Source organism: Muntiacus reevesi, chromosome 10 (genome assembly GCF_963930625.1).
Source record: "Muntiacus reevesi chromosome 10, mMunRee1.1, whole genome shotgun sequence".
In the NCBI taxonomy this organism is placed as follows: domain Eukaryota; kingdom Metazoa; phylum Chordata; class Mammalia; order Artiodactyla; family Cervidae; genus Muntiacus; species Muntiacus reevesi.
Window position 1 is genome coordinate 42,197,756 of NC_089258.1, and position 21,945 is coordinate 42,219,700.

The following is a 21,945-nucleotide window of genomic DNA, read 5'->3' on the forward strand; positions in this document are numbered from 1 at the left end:
GGGCCGGGACTGCTGGTGGTTATGGCGGGGAGGACGCAAGAGCAGAAACTGGCCGAGACACAAGGAACAACTGGAATCCACAGGGATTTTCAACTCACATGGGTGGGCAAGGACCTCAGGGGCGACTGCTGGACTGGAGGGTCCGGTGAAACACTTTAGAGGATCTCATCAGAGATTCAGAAGAAAACAGGGACAGTGAGGTTTGGGGTTTCTGACCTAAGTTTGAAATTCATGCGGGGCAATTAGACAGTGTTTGGGAAGGAGTGTGAAGCCCCGGGGGACTCATAACTATGAGCACGCAGGCCGCCTGGCTGACGTGTCTGGGCCCCTGGAGACTGGGAAGGCTGCTCCCAGTGGCTCCAGGCGCGCCAGCTTCCGGGGGGCCAGAGCCAGCCCCCAGCTCAGCTCCCCCATAGCCAGGCCCTGGGGACCACGGAGGGGCGGCAGTCTGCTGACACAGGCAAGCGCCCGCTGCCCCAGCCCCACAGCAGCCTGGGGAGACCACTTCTCTGCCGTTGGTCAGACCGGCCATGAGACAGTGGGGGTCGGAACAGACCCGGGCTCCTCTCCAACGCTGGGACGTGGTGACCGTGCAGCTTTGAACTGGACCTCCTCAACTGTGACTGGACCCTCAGGAGTCAGGTGTTAGAAAAGAGCAGCCCGGGGCCCAGGGCCCCCACCGTGTCTTCTTGGGGCTCCAGCAGGGCCCCCTGGGGAAGCCCAGTGGGTTCTTCCAGCCGTGGCCACAAGGGAGGAAACTAAAGCACACGAGCGTCCACCTGGGCCAGCCCTGCACACAGACCTCTAGCCAAACGCCCAGGCTTCTCACCGTGCCCTGGGGTCCGCAGGGCAGGGCTGGGGCTGGCGCAGGGGGCGACAGGCGGGGAGGTGCGGGCGCTTAACAGGCCTCGTGGGCCCGGGCAGGGAGCCCGACCCCTGGCTCTGATCCTGCAGCGGCTTGTCTGGGGGCAGGTCTCCCAGAGACAGCCAGACAGAAACAGAGAGACGGAGAGAGACGCGGTGGAAGCAGGGGGCGAGAGAAAGGCAGAGAGGGGAGAGAGAGAGAGAAAGAGCTTGGAATCCTGCCTGGAACTTGCGAAGTCCTCTAAGAGTGTTTTCTGAAACAACAAAAGCTCCTATTGCACACGTGTGGCGACGGCCGCTAGGCGAGGCCCCAGACCGTGATCGCGGACCTGGGGCTGGACCCCGGGGGCCCAACCTGTCCTCCGCAGCTGGGACCGCCCCGCCGCCGCGCTCCGGGCGGGAGGTCCTCGCCCCGCCCCGGCCCTCGGGGAGGTGGGGGCGGGAAGGGCGGAGCCGCGCGCATGTGCACAGCTGGCGCCCCCCGCCCCCGGCGCACAGCTGGGACGTGGGCCGCGCCTGGGCGGCGGGCGGGCGCAGTCCGGAGCCGGCGGTGGACGCGCCGGGCCCTTCGCTGTCGGTCCGCGCGCCCGAGCGCCCCGCGCGCCGTGGGCCATGGCCGTGCGCGCCGCGCGCCCCTGCCTGCTGGCGCTCGTGCTGTGCTGGTGCTGGGGGGCGCTGGCCGAGGTCGCCCCCAGGCCGGCCAACGGGTGTCCGAGCCGCTGCCTCTGCTTCCGCACCACGGTGCGCTGCATGCATCTGCTGCTGGAGGCCGTGCCCGCCGTGGCGCCGCAGACCTCTATCCTGTGAGTGCGGCGGGGCGCGGGGCGCCGGGGGCAGGGCCCCGGGAACCTGGGCGCGCCGGGCGGCCGGGGACCAGGTCGTGCGGCCGGGAGCGGGGCGCCGGGGGCAGGGCTCCGGGAATCTGGGCGCGCCGGCGGCCGGGGATCGTGCGGCGGGGCCTTTGTCCTCCGTGGCCGGACGGGGGGCGGACCTGAGCGCAGCGCGCGCCGCCTCCGGAGCCGCCTTTGTTTGGAACTCGGAGTCCCCGCGGGCCGGGGGAGTCGTCGGGGCCGCCGGGGAAAGCTCCCCGCCCCGCCGGCCCTGCTGCTCGCCCGCTCCTCCCCCGCCCCGCTCGGGCCCCTTCCTCCCAGAGCCCGGCGCCCCCCTCTCCCGCGTTCCTACCCTCCCCCTCTCCTCCGACTCGGCGCTTCCCTCTCCTGCCCAGGGCGCCGTAGCCCCGTCCGGGCTCCGGGGGTCCCTCCTGGCGCCCCCTCTCTGACCCGCGTCCGGCGGGGCGCGGAGAGCCTCCGGCCCGGGCCCGGGTGGACGCACGGCTCTCTCGGGCTCCCCTGCGCCGCGTTCCGGGAGGGGCCGCGCTCCGAGTGCGGGAAGGCGCGGGCGGAGCCGGGTTCCAGGCGGGTGTGCGCTCGGGGCCCGTCCCCGCCCTCGTCTGCAGCTGCTGCGCCGCGGCCGGGCCTTGGGGACCCGGCGCTCCAGTTGGCACCGCGCATCGCGCGCCCACCCCAGCGCTCCCCTGGGGATTCCGCCCGCGATGCCGCTGAGTCGCCGGAGGCCTGTTCGGATGCACCCCTGATTAGAAAGTTTCAAACTCGGAAAAGGCAGTCCGCGATCCAGGCGCCGACTGCGCTCGGCGGCCCACAGCCGCCCTTGTGGATGCCAAAAATAGTTTCCACTCTTCTCTGAGCCCGAGTGCTTCTGGCACTGCCGGAGCGCCTGCAAAAGTTGTAAAGTTTGGGGTGAACTATTCAGGAAGTGGGCGGTCAATGTTCTTTTAAAACCAAGTAGGCGGACTCTCCTCGTGGTCGCCCGCCTGCCGGCCCTTCCTCGGGGTCCGCGGTAGGACTCACCCCCGGCCTGGAAGCCCTTTCCCCGGCTGCTCCCCCGGCCGCCCTCCGAGGACCGGGCCGGCACACAGCAGGCGTCGCCACAGTCCGACTGAGGGGTTGCTGGAGGCCGTGATTTAACTCTTCGGTGAGTCAGTGGGGAAAACGCGGACCCTGAAGCCGTTTTTCACGTGTCGCCAGAATCAAATGCATGTACTGTGCTTTGCCGTCACGTCTTAATTGCTTTTTAAAAAGGACAGTATTTTAAAATATGACTATGGTAGAGCCAAAATGGGCTCACCAGCCTCCTGCAGGCCGTGAAATTCTCCACAGAACCTCCCGGAGTTTCATAAAACAGCTGAGGGTGGGCAGGGCGGGCAACATAATGGGTGACCCTGGCGAGAATTCCAGAAATGCTTTTTTCCGTATGCTCTCAGAGATGCTGAGAAACGACCTCACGTCGTCCCATGGGTTCTGTGAGGAGGCGGGGGTGCCGAGTTTACCAGGTCCTTGAGAGCCACGAGGGTTGTGGCTGGTGTGAAAGTGAAGTCACTCAGTCGTGTCCGACTCTCTGCCACCCCGTGGACCGTAGCCCACCAGGCTCCTCCGTCCATGCAGTTTTCCAGGCAAGAGTACTGGAGTGGGTTGTCAATTCTTTCCAGCTTCCTTTCCCGGGGATTGAATCCTGGTCTCCTGCATTACAGGCAGATGCTTTACTGTCTCAGCCACCAGGAGATCCTAAATTGGGCTTCCCTTGCAGCTCAGCTGGTAAAGAATTTATCCACAATGTGGGAGACCCAGGTTTTATCCCTGGGTTGGAAAGACCCCCTGGAGAAGGGAAAGGCTACCCACTCCAGTGTTCTTGGGCTTCCCTTGTAGCTCAGCTGGTAAAGAATCCGCCTGCAATGTGGGAGACCTGGGTTTTATCTCTGTGTGGGGAAGATCCCCTGGAGAAGGGAAAGGCTACGCACTCCAGTATTTGGCCTGGAGAATTGTGGTGTGAACACACACCTGTCTTACAGCTGTGTAGACACTGGCACCTGGGGAGGAGGCTCCCGTCGGTGCCAGTGTAGACCCGGGACGGGTAGAACTGAGTCCTCCGTGAGGGGTTCTGCTGGGGGTCCGGGACTGGGAGTCCAGAGGGAGACAGTGGTGGTGGGTGGGGCCTCATGGGGGAGCCGGTCCCCGGCGGGAAGGCCCGCTGGGGAGGGGTGTTGCTCTGGGGTCTGGGGTCCAGTCTGGAGCCTTCTTGGGGGCTGCTCGTTGGGACGTGGTCCCCGGCTCTGCGAGTGCAGAGGTGGTCCATGTTCACTCTGAGCTCCTCTCCCAGAGCTCTGCCCGCCTGCAGCTGCTGTTCTTCTGCATCCAAAGTATGATCTAGGAGCAATCAGGAACTGAAAGAATGTGAGGGTAAGGGGAGACTTTGGCCCCGGAGTCCATTGGCCGGTCCAGGCATCACTTATCCCTTTGCTTTCAGGACTCTCCCTCTCCCCGCTCACCTCGGCCCCCCAGAAAGTGAATGGGAATCACTAAGAACATCAGACTTGTCCCCCATCGTGGTGTCTCGGGGGTGCGCTCACGTGGGGCCTGGGAGAGGATCAATCTGCTTCGTGGTCGGGTCTTAGAAATCCTGGTCTGAGAGCAGGCCTTGGTCCAAGGCATGTGATTCTAGTTTGACCTGGAACCGTAGAAGCGGGGTCCTGGCCACTCTGCCGGCTGGGGTCCCTGCGATCTGGCGCTGCAGCATTTCGGAGCCCTTCAGCATGGGGTGTCGTGTGCTCAGCTCAACTGTTGCAGAGTTAAGTGTTTAACTTCTGAGTATTTCACTCTGCTCAGCCCGGCAGAAGTTCATCATGGTGAGGATTAAACAGCTGGTGATAAAACATGCGCGGGGGCATCCTCACTCTGCCCGCTTTGTCCTCCCCTCCGCCTGGGCCTTTGGGCGTCTCCTTCTATACCTGCTGCCTCACGAGTCACCCTCTGCCCCTCACCCCCATTCTGATCTTTCCTTGTCGCCTTGTCTGTGAGGTCGTGGGAATCACCCCCATCCCTCAATCCAGGCCGCTCCAAAGCCACCGTCCACATGACAGGAAGCCCTGGTGTTGGAGGGGGCCTGTGGACGTGGGCTGGGCGGCCCGGGGGAGTGCGGCCCGACCCACAGCAGGCAGGGGGCTGGCGAGAGCGCTTCCCTGGGGTCAGGCCGCTGGCCAAACAGCTTCTGACGGCCTCTGTGTCCGGGCCCGAGCTGCGTTCCAGCCCCCACCTTGTGGGATCCTTGGTCCATGGGGGCACCAGGGAGGGAGGCCCCGTGGGCCTGTGATGAGGGTGAGCGCTCAGGTGTGCCTGGCCAGGCGGACGGCAGGGGCCGGCCCTGGATGCCATCACCTCTGCTGGCCTGAGCCGGGGGTAGCCATGGTCTGCGCCTTCTCCACACTCGGAGAAGGTCCTGGTGCAGCCCCCGGCGTGGGTGGGGCCCCTGCCTTCCTGTTGGCCCTGCACTGGACCTGGCTGATGGGAGAACCCAGCTTCTCACGAGCTCCCCTGTGCAGGGCGCTGAGGTCTCTGCCAACAGGTGGCAGGCGGGAGGGAGGAAGGGGTGGTCCCCTGGGGGTCCCGTCAGGTCAGGAGGGGCTGGGGGCCTCCAGCAGGGAACTGCTCACCTGCCCTGTCTTCCTAGGGCTCGGGGAGTTCCCTCTCTCTCTGCTGACCTGGGGATGCACTTGGCACTGGGCTGGGCTGGCCTGGCCTCTCCTCCCCGGGGGGTGGGTGATGGGCCCGGTTAGCAGATGTGAGCAGCCGTGACTGGGGCCGCGGTTCCTGCACGACACCCGTGCCAGCCGGGACCTTGACTGTAGCTGGAGGCTCACCTGAAACGGATTTCTGCTTTAAACGGCCTGCTGGGAGGAAGTCAAAAGCTTTCATTAATGCAGTTCAAATGCGTTTCAAAAGCACGGTAGGAACATGTTTTAAGTACGTGCATGCTGGTGGTTTATTTTTCCAAAATGGTGGCGGACCAAGTACCTCCTCCCACCACTAACAGCCCTGCGGTATCCGGAGCCCTCGGCTCCGCGGACGTCCAGCCCGCTGTGGGCAGACAGGAGAGCTCGGGCACCGAGGAAGCTTCCAGGGGGCTGGAGACACCGCCGGTTGGGAGCAGGACCTGGGCCCCTGCTAAGTTGGGACACAACTTGACTTGGGCAGATGCACCTTGGGAAGCTGCAGCAGGCTGGCTGTAGGAGGAAGACCCCTCCTTCGTGCCGTTAATGAGTCAGGAAATAATTGTAAAAAGACAGCATTGCTCAGGCTGCTGACCCTGGCGCAGAGGCAGCTCTGGCCTCGTCCAGGTTCAAGACGCCAGGACTCACGGCTCCTTCCGCCCCCTGCGCTCCTGGGCCCCCCACTCCGTCCCATGACTCAGCCTCTCTGCCTGGCGACTCCGATGGCCTCAGTGCAGGGGACGAGCCTTGCTCACAAACAGGGGCCTGGGGACCGTGCCAACACATGCGTGTGTGCCCCTGGACCCCCACGGTGGCAGGCGGGGCCCAGGAAGGCTCTGCTCTGCCTGGCAATGCCAGGGCTAGGGGAGGGGGGCTCCCTGCCTGGGGAACGCGGGCCTCTTGTTGAAGAGACGGCCGGCCGCACAGAGCCTCTGCCCACACATTCCAGGTGACAAGTTCAAGTGTCAGCAGAACAAACACAGGATCCCCGTCTCCGGAGCTGCTTCTCATCAGGTTGAAAAACTGGGTGAAAGTTGGAAGGCCCTCGCCCATGTGCTAATTCCCACTGGCCAGGCGGGCTCTTCCGGGCACTGTTCACAGGAAGACACTGCGGTGGACGCCGTGGTGAAGGCCTGGGGGCAGAGCTAGCGGGTCGCCCCCAGCTCGAATCGGGCCTGGTCCCCCCTGCTCCCTCCCCGTGTGCTCCTGGGGAGGCGCCGGCCTGTGAGGTCTCGTCCAGGTTTAAAGAGTATTTTCATCGTGACAGTTTCATATATTTCCGAGGACACAAGAAAATGCAATTTGTTTATAAATGCAGTTTGGGGTGAATTCCATCTAAGAGCAATGGGACATGACTGAATTTGATGCTTGAGCAGCCACGCTGGGCTTCCCATGTGTCACTGTGTCTCTGCGGGCTGACTGCTCCCTGGGACCCGCCTTGGACTTGCACTGGTAACAGCATATGTGTGTCGCCTGTCAGTGGGGAGAGAATGCTTTTGTGTTTAAAACAGCATCGTCGCTAACTTACGACCTTTCTAAACTCGAAAGTCCAGAGCTTCATGTTTTCTTCTGTTGTTGTTCAGTCGCTCAGTCATGTCCGACTCTTTGTGGCCCCATGGACTGCAGCACGCCAGGCCTCCCTGTCCATCACCAATCCTGGAGCTCACCCAAACTTATGTCCATCGAGTCGGTGATGCCATCCAGCCATCTCATCCTCTGTTGCCCCCTTCTCCTCTTGCCCTCAATCTTTCCCAGCACCCAAGAACTTTTCATAGGAGTCAGTTCACATCAGGTGGCCAAAGTATTGGAGCTTCAGCTTCAGCATTAGTCCCTCCAATGAATATTCAGGGTTGATTTGCTTTAGGATTGATTGGTTTGATCTCTTTGCTGTTCAAGGGACTCTGAAGAGTCTTCTCCAACACCACAGTTGGAAAACAGTTCTTCAGCACTCAGCTTTCTTTATGATCCAACTCTCACATCCATACACGACTACTGGAAAAACCATGGCTCTGACTCGACGAACCTTTGTTGGCAAAGTGGTGTCTCTGCCTTTTAGTATTTAATTTGATTTAATTTAATATTTTCTTTATTTGGAGTTAATTTTGAAAGACAGAGATCACACTTGTCCGTCTCTTGGTCAGATGCCACCAGTCCGCACACAACACAGGGAAACCCCGAGATCGCTCAGTCGAACAGTTACTCATGTGACTGAATCAAAACCGGCAAAAAGTTTAGGTAAGAATGTGTCAGTTTGTTCAGGACTTAATTCTCGGCTCCCCTTCCTGGCTCGGACACAGGGTCAGTTAACCCCGCAGATTTGATTAGTTCCTTTATTCCAGACACTGTTGCCTTTTCCCCTTGCTTCTCAGCTCCCGCAGGGGTAGGGAGGAGGAGACGCCGACCGGAAGAAGTTTCCCCAAAGATCCTGGGTGGACACTGTGTCCCCAGGCTCTCCTTGCCCTTGCCCGGTGTCCTTCAGACGCCTGTGCCGAGGGGGGCTTGTCCGAGCCGGTGGCCGCTGGGTGACCAGCTCCGTAAGGAGAGGGGTGGCGTCTGGATGCGCAGCCGTGGGGGAGCCAGGACCAGGTTGGGGGGTGTGGGACCTGGCTGCTGACCCCCAGCCCGCGGAGCCTGGAGGCGCACGGGCAGTCCTCTGGCTCACTGGTCGGGCCGGCGGTGGAAGCTCAGCCGGTGACGATGGCCCCCTTTCTGACCTCGGTCTGGGTGAGTTTTCACTGGGGAAGTGAAAAGCCTCCTGGAGATCCAGCCGGCAGGAAAGCTGCCGCTCCTGCGGGGGTCTGCACCCGGTGAGCACGCGTGCCGGCGCCGTGCAGCCATCGCCACGGTCGGGATGATGAGCCTCCGTGTCCCCCGCGCCTCCTGGCAGCTGGCCCCCCGCGGCCCCTGGCAGCTGGCCCCCCGCGTTCTGCCTCACTGGACATGCCCGCGTCTGTTCACCGGGGACTCGGGCTTTGTTTTCCTTTCCTGGAATGTCTTTGTCTGGTCTGCTTATCGCAGAGGGAGTGCGGGGCGCGGCCTCCCGTCCGGCTCTGGGGAGAGCTCGGGCGGGTGGACACGGCTTAGCGGCGCTTAAACGTCTGGTCTTGCTTCCCCGGGAAGCCCCCGGCTGCGCTCGCCGTGGCTTTGGGGGAGGGTTTTAAACCGTGACTTCAGATTCTTCAGTAATCACAGCCCTGTCAGGGCTGTCCCTTCCCCGGTGAGCCTGGGGAGCGGGGGGCTTGGCCACGTCACACGGGAAAGCTGGCCCTCGTTATCCTCTCAACACCGAGGGTCTGTAGGGGTCACGTCTCTCGTTCCCAAAGTCAGAAGTGCGTTTTTTTCCTGATCAACCTGCCTAGAGGTTTTTCAGTTTCATTGATCTTTGCCAGAACCCCGCTTTTGGACTCACCGGTTTTTCTCTTTGGATTTTCTCTTCTCTGTTTCGCCGCCCTCTGCTCTGGTTTTATCGTCTGCACGCTCGAAGCCCAGGGCTCCTGGTATCCGTCCCTGGAGCTCAGCGTCCTGGCGTCCAGCTTCTCCCCAGACACGCGCACCTGCTCTCTTGGGCAGCAACATGGGGCAGTTCTGGGCTCACCTCCTGTGTTCACTCCGTCGGGACCCTTCCATTGCCCACCGACATACGGTATCTTGAAAGTAGTTGTTTCATGTATTCTGTCAGCTTTTTGGCTGTTTCAGACATTAAGTCTGGGCCCTGTTCACCCACCTTTTTCAGAACTCCCCATTGTTTTTTGTAATTTTGTAAAAACCTTCATTAAAGTAATCAGATAATGCATTCACAGGCCTGAGTCTAGAGTTTATACGCTCAACCTGGCTGTCCCTATCTCCCTGTGGGTGCTGTCGTGCTGGGCGGGGCCTCCAGCCTGGCGGCAATGAGCGGGCGCAGGATCTCGGGGGATTAAAGCAATGCAGCTCCTGCCTCCCTCACGTGGCCTCTGTCACTGGGGACTCAGCTCCAGCCCAGGGTCTGCAGACCCCGCCCGTGGACAGCGGCTTGGGGTATCCATCCCCCCATCTAGCTAGAAAGGCAGACTTGCATAGTTGTGACTCAAAAGTACCTTTCCTGTCTGGCCCTTTAAGGTAGCAGCGCTCCACCAGCTACCGTCCTCCCCGAATCTCTCTAGGCTGAGCGGGGGACCAGGGGGGGAAGCGGGGGGGGGGGGGGAAGCGGGCGATGATGGTGAGGGGCCAGGGCAGCGAGTGCCTTTGGCGCTCATCACGGGGCCCCGTGTTGCCCAGCGGGCGTTGGGTGCCCTCCGCACCTGGTGCATGAGCTCTGGGGCTGCTGCTCAGGCCCTCTGTGCCCGGGACGGGACCCAGCTTGGGGCATCTCCCGCTTCCCTCGAGCCCAGGCTGGACGGCGGTTTCTCCTCTCGGCACCGTGCCTCATGGGGGACCCCTGGCTCCCCATTGGGGACCAGAGAGGCTGCCATTCGTGACCTCGGTCGTCTGATGCTTCCTGCTCTGTCCCCCTTGGCTTAGACCCCGCTGTGGGCTGTAATGGACACCATCACGGGTTAATAGAAGTGGTGGTTGTTCAGCTCTTCAGTCCTGCCCGACTCTTTGCGACCCCACAGGTTACAGCATGCCAGGCTTCCCTGTCCTTCACCACCTTCCAGAGTTTGCTTAAATTTGTATCCACTCAGTCGATGATGCCATCCAGCCATCTCATCCTCTGTCATCCCCTTCTCCTCGTGCTCTCAAACTTTGCCAGCATCAGGGTCTTTTCCAGTGAGTCAGATCTTCGCATCAGCTGGTTAAAATCGCGCATCTCCTTCTTCTGACAGGGGTTTTGTCCATCTCTGAGATGCCCACTGTAATGATCGTGGCAGGTGGTGAGCAGCCTCAGCGCTGTGACCCGTAGATCATGGCTGGGTTGAAAGCCAAGTGTTCAACCCAGGGCTTCCTCCCAGGATGAGGCAGTGGGTTGGTGTGGGTCCTGAGCAGTTCCAGGAGCAATGGGAGAGGCGGTGAGGGCTGATGGGTGCACACGGGGGCTACCCCAAGCGCAGGCTGGACCCTCCACGTCTGGGCTCCAGGAGTCAGCCGCGTTTCTGAGGTTCTTGCCCAGGATGTCAGCGGCATCTCCCACCACCAGGCGCCAATCTGACGGTGCCCATGGTGCGCCCTGCCCTCTGCCCAGAGGCCCCCCATCTCCTCCACAGCCGTGTGTGAGCGGTCGGGGTCCTTGTAAGCTTGCTGGCCACCTTCTCAGGCCCCGCAGCTACAGTCCCTGCGGGTGGAGGTTGGCCGGAGGCACAGTGGTTACCAGCCACGTTGGGGGTACCTTGTCTCCCCAGGAGGCGACAACAGTAGTTGTGAAAGCTGCCCTCACCCATCCTGTTTACTTTTCCTAGGTGCTTTTAAATATTTTTATGTAAGCTGTACATGTTCATAGTAGAAAAATGTGAACATACAGACAGAAACACCAAAATAAGTGACTCACATTTCTATTATTGGAGGGACGCATTAGCCCGTTGGGCTCCCTTCAGATACATAAGCAGTCGTGTGAGTGTACACAGACAGGAAGTCACGGGGGTGTCTGTGCGTCCGTCCGCCAGCTGTGTTCTGTGAATCATCTGTCGTCTGTGCATCTATGGACCTGTCTCTCTGTCTCCACACTGCCCGTCTCTCCTTCTGTGTATCAGCCTCTGCGTCTGCTCACCTGCCTGCTCTTCTCTTTGCCGACATCAGATGGGGATCTGTGTCCCGCTCACCACGCCCACTGCACGTGGTGGCCCTGTGTCCGCAGCAATTAGAGGTCTACACTGTCCTTGTTAATCGCCACGCAGTATTTATTTTTTGGAATTGCCAACTTTATTGAATCAAACTCCTTCTGCGGGTCATTTCTTTGTTTTCACTCTTCTGCTGCTGCACTCCTGCCTCAGAAGGTCTCTGCGCCTCGTGGGTTATCCCCCCGCTGACTTCTGGGCACGTGTGTAATCTGATGACTTCAGGCACATGTGTAATCATCTGACTTCTGGGCATGTGTGTAATCTGCTGACTTCCGGGCACGTGCGTAATCTGATGACTTCTGGGCACGTGTGTAATCTGCTGACTTCCAGACACGTGCGTAATCTGATGACTTCGGGGTACATGTGTAATCTGATGACTTCAGGCACATGTGTAATCATCTGACTTTGGGGCACGTGTGTAATCTGCTGACTTCCGGGCACGTGCGTAATCTGATGACTTCGGGGTACGTGTGTAATCTGATGACTTCAGGCACATGTGTAATCTGATGACTTCCGGGCACATGTGTAATCTGCTGACTTCCGGGCACGTGCGTAATCTGATGACTTCGGGGTACGTGTGTAATCTGATGACTTCAGGCACATGTGTAATCTGATGACTTCCGGGCACACGTGTAATCTGCTGACTTCGGGGCACGTGCGTAATCTGCAGGCCTCGTGTGTTATCGCCCTGCTGCCTTCGGGGCACGTGTGTAATCTGACTTTGGAGCATGTGTGTAATCTGATGATTTTGGGGCACGTGTGTAATCTGCTGACTTCGGGGCACGTGTGTAATCTGACTTCGGAGCACGCATGTAACCTGATGACTTCGGGGAACACATGTAACCTGACGACTTCGGGGCACACGTGTAACCTGATGACTTCGGGGCACGCGTGTAACCTGACGACTTCGGGGCACACGTGTAACCTGACGACTTTGGGGCACGCGTGTAACCTGACGACTTTGGGGCACGCGTGTAACCTGACGACTTCGGGGCATGTGTGTAATCTGCTGACTTCGGGGCACGTGCGTAATCTGCTGACTACGGGGCATGTGTATAATCTGCTGACTTGTGGGCACGTGTGTAATCTGCTGACTTCAGGGCATGTGCGTAATCTGACTTTGGGACACGTGTGTAATCTGATGACTCTGGGGCACGTGTGTAATCTGATTACTTTGGAGCACATGTGTAATCTGCTGACTTCTGGGCACGTGTGTAATCTGATGACTTCCAGGCACGTGCGTAATCTGCAGGCCTCGTGGGTTATCTCCCTGCTGCCTTTGGGGCACGTGTGTAACCTGCTTGGTCTGCGTCAGGGACAGGTCTGCGAGTCGGGGGCTTCTCCTGCTCCAGCTCCTCCCTGGACACAGTCCATGTTTCTGCGAGGACACGTGTCTCTTGTTTGCACCACGGCTCATCTCCCACTGAACCAACGAGCTTACGTCGGGCCGAGCACGTGTCTGTGGGGGGAGGAGGCTCCTGTGGCACCTGGCGGGGAGCGTGGTCTCCAGGGTGCCTCTCACGCTGACCTTGGAGATGCAGTGTGTGCACGTGTGTCTCCTCGCTCGTAGCCCTGCCTTGACGACCGTCCCTGGTCCTCTCTGCGGAGGCTTTGGTCTCAGCACCCTTCCCTGGGCTCCCTGCCTCAGGGTGGGTCTCGGCTGCCCCTGGCTGTGGCCCACCTTCTGCGGGGTGTGAGGTCTCTGGCCCCAGGTTGGGCATTCCTGCTTGGCCGTTGGTCACCTCAGGGCCCTGAGACGTGCGGAAGGAGGAGCTGGGAGAGTTTAAGGTTGACTCTCGTCCTTCTTGGAGTTGTGAGAATTTGCTCCCAGGAAACCTTGCTCCGGCAGACGCAGCATCAGGGTCCAGCCAGGCCCTGCTCACAGCGTAGTCGCCACTCGATCCGTGGTTTTGTGAGCTTCCTTTTACAGATGCCTGTTCGCCGTCTGTTGTTGACTCATCAGCAGGGATGGGGCTCAGGGCTTGTGCCTGGAGGAGGCTCATCCCCCACATGGTGTTTCTCCGTGACCAGATGCCCTTCAGCAATACGACAGGGGAGGTTTTAAACAGCAGAGTCCTCTGGGTTAGGGAAGCTTGCGTCATCAGGTGGAGAGGGAGGTGGGAGGGGGGATCGGGATGGGGAATACATGTAACTCTATGGCTGATTCATATCAATGTATGACAAAACCCACTGAAATATTGTGAAGCAATTAGCCTCCAACTAATAAAAATAAATAAACAGCAGAGTCACCAACAAAGGGCTCAAAAATGCAAGCGACGCGGCACCAAACAGACCCTGGAAAGGACACCAGCTCACATGTCTCACCTCTGAGCTCCCTGACGACAGACATACCATGAGGACCAGTGGGCGCGCAGGTGGACTTCAGCAAGTGGGGACCTTCTCAAGGCAGGAGTCTGGGACGACGGGCACACGCGGTCCTTTGTGCCCCAGTTGGAGGCACTGTGACCTCAAGGCCCGGGGACATGCTGCCCGCCTGGAAAAGCCCCCTCGCACCTCCAGGCCCTCCCGGGGGTCATGGTGTCATGGCTTATGTGGTTGGTTAGGAGCAGCCAGTACAGCAGGACTCCTGCCGTCTCTGCCTGACCCTCTCAGGGGAGAAAGTATCTTGCCATTGAGTTCCATCAGGTTCAGAGTCGCTAAATTTGATTTTGCTCTGAGACATGCCAGGAGAACCCTTAGGGGTGGAGGTACTGCAGGCCAGGCAGGTGCCGAGCGTGGAAGTGGACACGGCTGCCTTTGGTTTGGTATCCTGGGCAGGGAGAGGGGGCTAGAAGAGCCATGGTTTTAATGACGGAGGCCGAGTTTGGGGGGACGAACCCACGGGGGGCGGGCAGGGACAGCTGGGCTAGCCTGGTGGCCTTGCAGGATGTGGCCTGGGGCGTGACCTGCGGGGGCGTGGCTGGGGGCGTGGCGTGTGGTCTGTGGGGCGTGGCCCGTGGGGGCGTGGCCTGCACGGGGGAGGGGAGTGCGGCCTGGGGCGTGGCCTGTGGGCACATGGTCTGCGGGGCGTGGCCTGCACGGGGCAGGGAGGGGTGGTGCGACCTGGGGCGTGGTCTTGGGGGCGTGGTGTGTGGTCGCGCGGCCTGTGGACGTGGCCCGCGGAGATGTGACCCTCAGGGCGTGACCTATGGGCGTGGCCGGACCCTGCAGGCCCTTCTAGCGTTCCGCTCTGCAGTCTTCGGAAGGCAGGTCCCCACCTGCACGGACGTCCTGGGCGTGGAGAAGGGGATGCACGTGCATCTCTCGACATAGCCTGCATGGTCGATGCTCTGCCAGGAGAGCCATTGTTCTCGTCACATCTGGGTTCATTTCCCTGCAGATGGGAAGGTGACTGTACCTGAGGAGTTCTGGAGAGGAAGTTGGAATGCTGGGGCTTGGGCAGGGCTGGCCAGTTATCGTGGGCCCTGCCTTTAATTGGAGCAGACACGTGTGATGCAGACAGGAGATACTGGTAGGCTAGTTTTCTGTGCGTTTTACACAGGCAGCTTTCTTTAAGGGGCCAAACTCAATGTTTAAGAAGCACCTTCAGCCTCCTTGTGAGGCAGCAGCCGGAGGTCCCTCTCCCAGTCCCGGGACCAGGAGGCCTTCTATGATTGTGAGTTCCTGTGCTTCCCCACTTTCCTTTTTCCATTTTGCGGAAAATGACTTTTCTGCATAGCTCTGATGTATTTGTTGAGAAGTGAGGACATGAATGAAAATTCAGAGTTACTCTAAACAAGTGAAAGCCTGGGGTTGGTAGAGATGGGAAGATTTTGCCTCTGCACTGTTTGGATTGCTGTTTTCCCTTTTCTTGGGATAAAGGGAGGCCAGCACAGTCCTTGGGTGGGAGCTGTCTCTATGCAGAAAGAGACAGGACTGATGCAGGAGAGTGAGCCTTCCCCCCAGGGACTTGGGCTGCCTTATCTGCAACGCTTGTGAATTTATGCTTCTCTTCCTGGTTGCAGCTTCCTTTAGGCAAGAGCCCGGATCAGACTTGTCACTTCCTGCAGTGGACGTTATTTCTAAAAATCCAGCTGAGCAGCTCTTTAACTTTTAAAAATAGCAGTTAAAGTGGATGCAGTTAGTCACCATTGTTACTTATTCCGACATGTGGGATGTTTGTATTGGCGTGGCATCAAGTGGCCAATTGTTAATCCTGAATGTTTGTTTTCTTGTGCATGTTATTTTGTTGTGTCATTTTCTCACGTCAGTGCCTGTGTCACCCCATCTGTCCATCCATTCATCCGTCTGCCCTTCATCCGTCCATACATTCATCACGTTCATCCATCCATCTGCCCTTTCATCGACCCATCCATTCATGCATCTATCCTTCCTTAACCAGCCATGCACTCATCTACCCCTCCATCCATCCATCTGTCCTTGTGTCATCCATCCATCCATCCATTCATCTGCTCTTCTGTCCGTCCGTCTAGTCATCTGCTCTTACATCCATCCATCCATCCATCCATCTGCCCGTGTGTTTGTAGGTGGAGGGTGTCCTTGGTGAGCATCAGGCAGGGGTGCTGAGTTGAGTGGACCCCACTGCCATGAGACACACTCCGTGTTACAGTCAGTGCTCCTCTATCTCAACGCAGATCTGTCCCCAGTCCTCCCCCCCACCCCCATCCCCCTGGCTCAGGGGTGGGATTGGAAGCCCAGCAGAAGGTTATAGAAAGGAGATAGCCAGGGAAGACATCTTAGACCCAGCTCTCTTTCCTCCTAAGCACGGATGCACTGACTTTAAAGTCCAACTTCCTCATTACTTTTCTCAGCCCCAGAGAAGCTCTCTCCTCATTTTCTGCAGTTTTTCAGAGCTCTGTGCTGGTGGCCTTGCTCAACTAGGTCTGGAGAGAAGGAAACCCAACGGAAAATGATCAGAGTGATTATTTTCTTTTTTTTTTTTCAGAGTGATTATTTTCTTAGTTCTTTTAAGGATCCTGGTGCTGAGATAACCCAGTTCTTTGTATACAGTTGGCGGTGCATTAAAGCTTCTCGGTTTTTCACTGAGAAGGACTGTGAGACAGTGAGAAGTCAGAACATCAGTGCACTGGGAGGACTAGGCCAGCATTCCTGCCAAGGAGAGGCCAGTGTGGCGGGTCAGGTCAGGCTGGCATCGTGGTCCCTGGGCTGAAACTGGAGGGTCCCTGACTGAGACTGGAGGGTCCCCTGAGACTGGAGGTCCCCGGACTGAGACTGGAAGGTCCCCTGAAACTGGAGGGTCCCTGACTGAGACTGGAGGGTCCCGGGCTGAGACTGGAGGTCCCCTGAGTCTGGAGGGTCCCTGACTGAGACTGGAGGGTCCCGGGCTGAGACTGGAGGGTCCCCTGAGACTGGAGGGTCCCCAGCTGAGACTGGAGGGTCCCGGGCTGAGAGTGGAGGTCCCCGGGCTGAGACTGGAGGGTCCCCGGCTGAGACTGGAGGGTCCCCGGCTGAGACTGGAGGGTCCTGGGCTGAGAGTGGAGGTCCCCGGGCTGAGAGTGGAGGGTCCCGGGCTGAAACTGGAGGTCCCCGGGCTGAGACTGGAGGGTCCCGGGCTGAGACTGGAGGGTCCCCGGCTGAGCCTGGAGGGTCCCCGGCTGAGCCTGGAGGGTCCCGGGCTGAGACCGCAGACAGGTTCCAGGAGGGACCGCCTCGCCAGAGGCCGGTTCCTCTGCGTGCCCCTCCCTCAGAACCCTCCCGATGACTCACGTCAGGCCCGGCCCTTCCGAGTCCTCTTGGGTTTCCTCAGCCCCGCTCTTCTGTGGGCCTGTGCTGTTTCCTGGCTGATGAGATGACCTCCTTGCTCCCTAAAGTGTGTGGTCATTCAATAACTGTCTGGGGTTGCGAGTCCTGTTTTCCTGAAGACCCGAGTTCTGTGTGTGCAGGACCCCTCCTGGTGAGGTGTTCCCGAAGGCTCTGGGTGGAGGGTAACCGCTTGGTGCCAGGATTTGTTGATTCCCTGTTTGGTCCGTTTGCTCCGTGGTGTCAACTGCAACAGCAGGCGAAGGTCAGCCTGTGTGGTGGAACCAGAAATCCCCTTCCCGGGCCTGGTCCCTGCTGGGGCCCGTGACTGTCCGCTTGCTGGTCAGCCAAGTGTCGGGTGAGCGCCCGGTGGAATAACGCGATGGATCCGTTTACTTTGCTGAACCCAAAGGCGCGTCTGGCTGTCTCTGTAGGAACAGCCTCACCCGTTCACGTGTGTGAGTGATCACGCTTGTCGTAGCCAGCGGGCTGCGTCTCACGCCCGGGTGCCTGTGCTGTGCTAGTGTCCTGCCTGGGACACAGTTCCCAGATGCTGGGTCAAGTGTTACCCTAGAGGCTTCTGTGAAAATGCTTTTAGAGGAGATGGATATGTACGTCAGGACCTTGGAGAGACCTGGAGTGCCCTCCATGGTGCAGGGAGGCCTCCTCCCGGGAGCTGAAGGACTTCGGGGAAGAGAAGCAAGCTGGGCCTTGGGGCAGACAGTGGCCCTTCCCTGCGCGTCCAGCCCACCAGCCTGCCTGCAGATTGTGGACCCGCCGGCCTCAGTCCACAACAAGTGTGCACACATGCACACACACACACACACAGCCTGCCTGCAGATTGTGGACCCGCTGGCCTCAGTCCACAACAAGTGTGCGCACACACACACACACACACACACACACAGCCTGCCTGCAGATTGTGGACCCGCCGGCCTCAGTCCACAACAAGTGTGCACACACACACACACACACACACACACTCTCTCTCTCTCTCTCTCTCTCACTCTCACACACACTCACACACTCTGATGGCTTCAGGTTGCATTGCTGGGGGCTGGCAGGCCCAGTTTCTCTACACACACACTCTCTCTCTCTCTCTCTCTCTCTCTCTCTCTCTCACACACACACACACACACACACTCACACATTCTGATGGCTTCAGGTTGCATTGCTGGGGGCTGGCAGGCTGGGCCAGGAAGGAGGGCCTCAGGGACACGCGGTCAGTGTGGAGGATGAGGCCTGAGGCCCTCCTGGGCTGCCCGGCTGGGCTGTGTGACGGTTTCAGGCCGGTGAGCTCCCTTCTCTGCCCTTCTCCTCTCAGTGTGAAATGCAGGCTCCCGCACGTGCGGCAGACGTGGCCTGTCCCTGTCTGCGGGCGTCCTTCTGTGGCCTGTCCCCCCTGCCCCCATCACGTCAGCGGCCAGTCTCCAGCTTTGCTGGCCCCACACTCACGGGAGCAGTGTGGTCCCCTAACTCAGTGAGGAGCAAACCGCCGGCCAGAGAGGTCAAGGTTTGGTCCGGCTGAGAGCAGGGCGGAGATTCAGACCTGGACGCCTGTGCGTTCCCTGGGCGGTGTCCCCGCCTGCTGCCCGACTGGGACACCGGGGGACCCTGAGCCTGGTTGTTGGGGGCCCTGGGGCTGTTGGAGGCGAGTCCGTGGACACCGTGTGCACACCTGCTCACAGACCCCCTGTCTCCCACACGAGGCCTGGATGAGCCCTGGACGGGGCTCCTCGGGGCTGAAACCACACAGCCCGGCCAGCAGCCCAGGAGGCCCCAAAACCTGCACCCAGCCCCACCACCCGCCCGCCGTCTTCAGTCCCGCAGACTCGGGCTTCCACGGGCCTGCGCGGGAAGCTCCAGACCCTGCAGGGCGCCACGGCGAGTTCCTCCCGCGGGGAGACGCCTCTCCCGCCCCTGTTTTCACGGCAGGAGGACCGTCGGCCCCGGCACAGCCACAGCGGAGCCCGCTTCCCACGCCTGGGCGGAGCTGGCGCGGCTCTGGGAACCGGCCTTGCGCTCTGCTCGCTGGGCTGTCCCTAATCAGGAGGACGTCGGGCCGCCGTGTTTGCTCCGACTCGCTGAGCTGGGCAGCCCGGATTTCACGGTCCTGCAGCCACTGCTCCGGCGCGCCATGTGCCAGGGGGGCGGGGCGGAGGGCGGGGGTGCTTCCCCTCGTCACACGCTATCCTTGGCTTCACCATGCTCAGGGGGCTTCCTGGGACGCGACGACTCGGCCCTGGGAGAGTCTCTGGTAGACGGCGCCGGCCAGTTTGGGTCTGGAAAACAGGAGAAATACTCATTTCATTTTTAAACAGCCGTGGGAGAAGCTTGGGCGCTTTTCCAGAGGACTGACGTGCGTGAATCAGCAGACGTGTTCTGTTCCTCTGTGAGGCGGTGGGGAGTTAGGATTCGCGTTTGCATGAGGCCTGAGAACAGGTCCCGACAGTGAGGCCCCAGGACGGTTCGTCTCCTGGGCCGGCACCACACACTCCAGACCCCGCGCCCGTGGCTGGCCGGCACTTTTAGTGTCCCGTGAACCTTGGGTTGCACGTTTTTTTAAAAATAAATTGATTGATTCGTTTTTGGCCGTGCTGGGTCTTTAGTTGCGGTGTGCGGACTTCTCGCTGCGATGGCGTCTTTCCTTGTGGAGCGCAGTGTCCAGGGCGTCCCGGCTTCAGCGTTTGCGCCTCCCAGAGTCTGGAGCGCAGGCACGGGAGTCCTGGCGCATGGGCTTAGTCGCCGTGTGGCACGCGGGCTTCTCCCAATAGGTACTGAACTCGTGTCTCCTGCGTTGGCAAGGGGACTCTTCACCACTGAGCCACCGGGGAGGCCTCTTGCATTTTTTTTAAACGGTTGAAAACAGAAGAGTGATGTTTCCTGATGTCGTAGTTGCAGACCCTGGTGCGTGAACACAGGTGTGCGCTATCAGACCAGGCCGTTCGCTTGGGCTCCGCCCTCGGCTGTGTGGCTGAGTGTAGGGGTCGCCATGGAGACCATGTGGGCCTACACCCAAGCATCTTTCTGCCTGGCCTCTCCGGGGACAGTCAGGCACACCCGTCCTGTGGGGCCTGGACGAGGAAGTGCCTGCCGTGGGCTCTGCACGGGGCAGCTGGGGGCCCTCTGCCAGGAGGAGGCGGGCTCCCGAGCCCGGCAGGTGCGCCTTCATCCGGGGCCTCCCCGCGTCCCGGGGTGGGAGGGGCTTGGTCTGGGCTGGGGTTGGTCCACGCGTGCTTGCTGGGGGCCCGGTTACCGACACCACGGAGACTCGTAACAAATGACACAGCCATCTGAGTGCAGAGGCAAGTCTGATGATGGAGCTGGTCCAAACCTGAACAGTGAACTCCCTGCTGGCTCCGGGGCGGCTGCGGAGCTGGAGTGTGCACTCTCTCGGACTCTTTTTTTTTTTAGTTGCTGAGGGCTGTTCCCAGAGGCCCCATCTCTAGAACCGCCCTGGGTCGTCAGGATCAGTGATAATTTCAGGGTGACGGAGGCGTTTGCTGCCCCTGTGGTCCTCGCAGGCCGGCAGGTGGAGACTGGGGTCCTCCCCACAGTGTGATCTCTCCTCTCCCCCCCGGTTTGCTGAAATGCTCTCAGCTCCCCCTGGCTGCTCTTTTTAGCGGCTGGGAAGCTAAGGCCAAACCAGAACAAGTGCGTTTATGTATGTCTTTTCTGTGAATGAATCAGTACCTCGGTTTATTTCCCAAAGTCAGTTTTCTTTTGAAGTAGTTTTCTGTCCTGTGCTTTGAATCATTCTCAGTGTTTTTCAGAATTCTCAGTCAGAAGAAAACCGTGACTTTTTGCCTTGCTCTGTGTTCATAGATATTACCCGGTGAACCAAACTTGGCGGGATTGATCGGTTTTCTCAGGAGTTGACCTGATTCGGGTCCCGCCTTCAGGACACTGAGCTGGAGCGGCGGGAGCAGCAGGGTGGGGACCCTGCCCCAAGCAGGGCGTCTGGCTCCTTGTTGAAGGGGCTGCCGTCTCCTCAGAGCTCCGAGCCCCGTGTTAGCCTAGCGTCCTCGGGTGGGAGGCCCTGCAGGAGGACCTGTCCACCAGGAGGCGGTGGTGCCTTGGGGTCCGTCCTGGGTCCTTCCAGGCGGCCGTCCGTCCGTCAGCAGAGCTGAGGGAGCCCCCCACCCCACCGCTCCCCGAGCGAGTTCTGTGCCCGTGAGCTAAGAGAGGGGCCCTTGTTTCCTGATTAAATTCTGGACGGGGAGACAACAGAGATGGGACTCAGCAAGCCGCGTCCCGCATGCGTGTCCCGCCCCCGTCCAGGCGACCTTTTCCTGGGAGCTGAGGTTCCAGATGGAGAGTGGACGCGGCAGGAAACTCAGAGCTCTTCCTGCGGACGGAGGGGCCTGCCCTGATCACCCCCGGCGGCCTGCACGTTGCCCACCCTTGGGAGGGCTCCAGGGGGCCATGCCCTGGGTGACAGCAGAGACCCCGACGCCTGCCCTCCTGGTGGGAAGCACCAGCCCTCGGGGGGCACGATTCCACTGGGGCCACGCCCACTTGCCCCGCGGGTTCTGTTGGGGAAGGGCCTGCGTGTCCTCCGGTGGCCTGGACATGCCCCGCCGTCTGCGCAGCTGACCCCGTGAGGCCTCTCTGTCCCCCAGAAACACCGGCGCTGTCCCCGCAGACACACACTGCTCCCACATCAGACAAGGCTCTCTGTGTTTTGCAGAAGTCCGCACGGCAGGGGAAAGAAAGAGCAGACCAGGCAGCTTGGCTTTTTGCCCCGCTGGCTGGACACCCCCGACCTCTGTGACTGAGCCCGTCCGCTTCAGGGTCGGCCGTGGGTCACCGTGTACCACGGCCAGAGGGATAAGGGTGGGCGCCTGGATAGCCAGGACTCCCCGGCCTGGGACGGCTCCATCTCTGAGAGTGAAGCGGGTTTTAACAAGTGTGGGGCTGAGACGTGTGTCCTGGGTGCTTGGGAGGGACCGCCCATCTCGTGGTGCAGGGAACACTGAACCGCTCCATGTCCGCGCATGCCCTGGTCCCGCAGAGGTGGCGTGTCCAGCACCACCCCCCCAGCAG

General features: G+C 60.2%; 1 protein-coding gene across 2 annotated transcripts in view; it reads left to right on the top strand.

Moving 5' to 3' along the window:
• Positions 1-1,349: 1,349 nt before the first annotated feature.
• Positions 1,350-21,945, top strand: part of PXDN (peroxidasin) — a 66,937-nt gene continuing 46,341 nt past the window's right edge. The window contains exon 1 of one of the 2 annotated variants that reach the window (XM_065947497.1): positions 1,350-1,667. In XM_065947497.1, coding sequence (XP_065803569.1) covers positions 1,477-1,667 — 191 coding nt within the window. In that variant the 5' untranslated portion in view covers positions 1,350-1,476. The remainder of the gene's footprint in view (positions 1,668-21,945) is intronic. The other variant, XM_065947498.1, reaches the window with a different exon arrangement.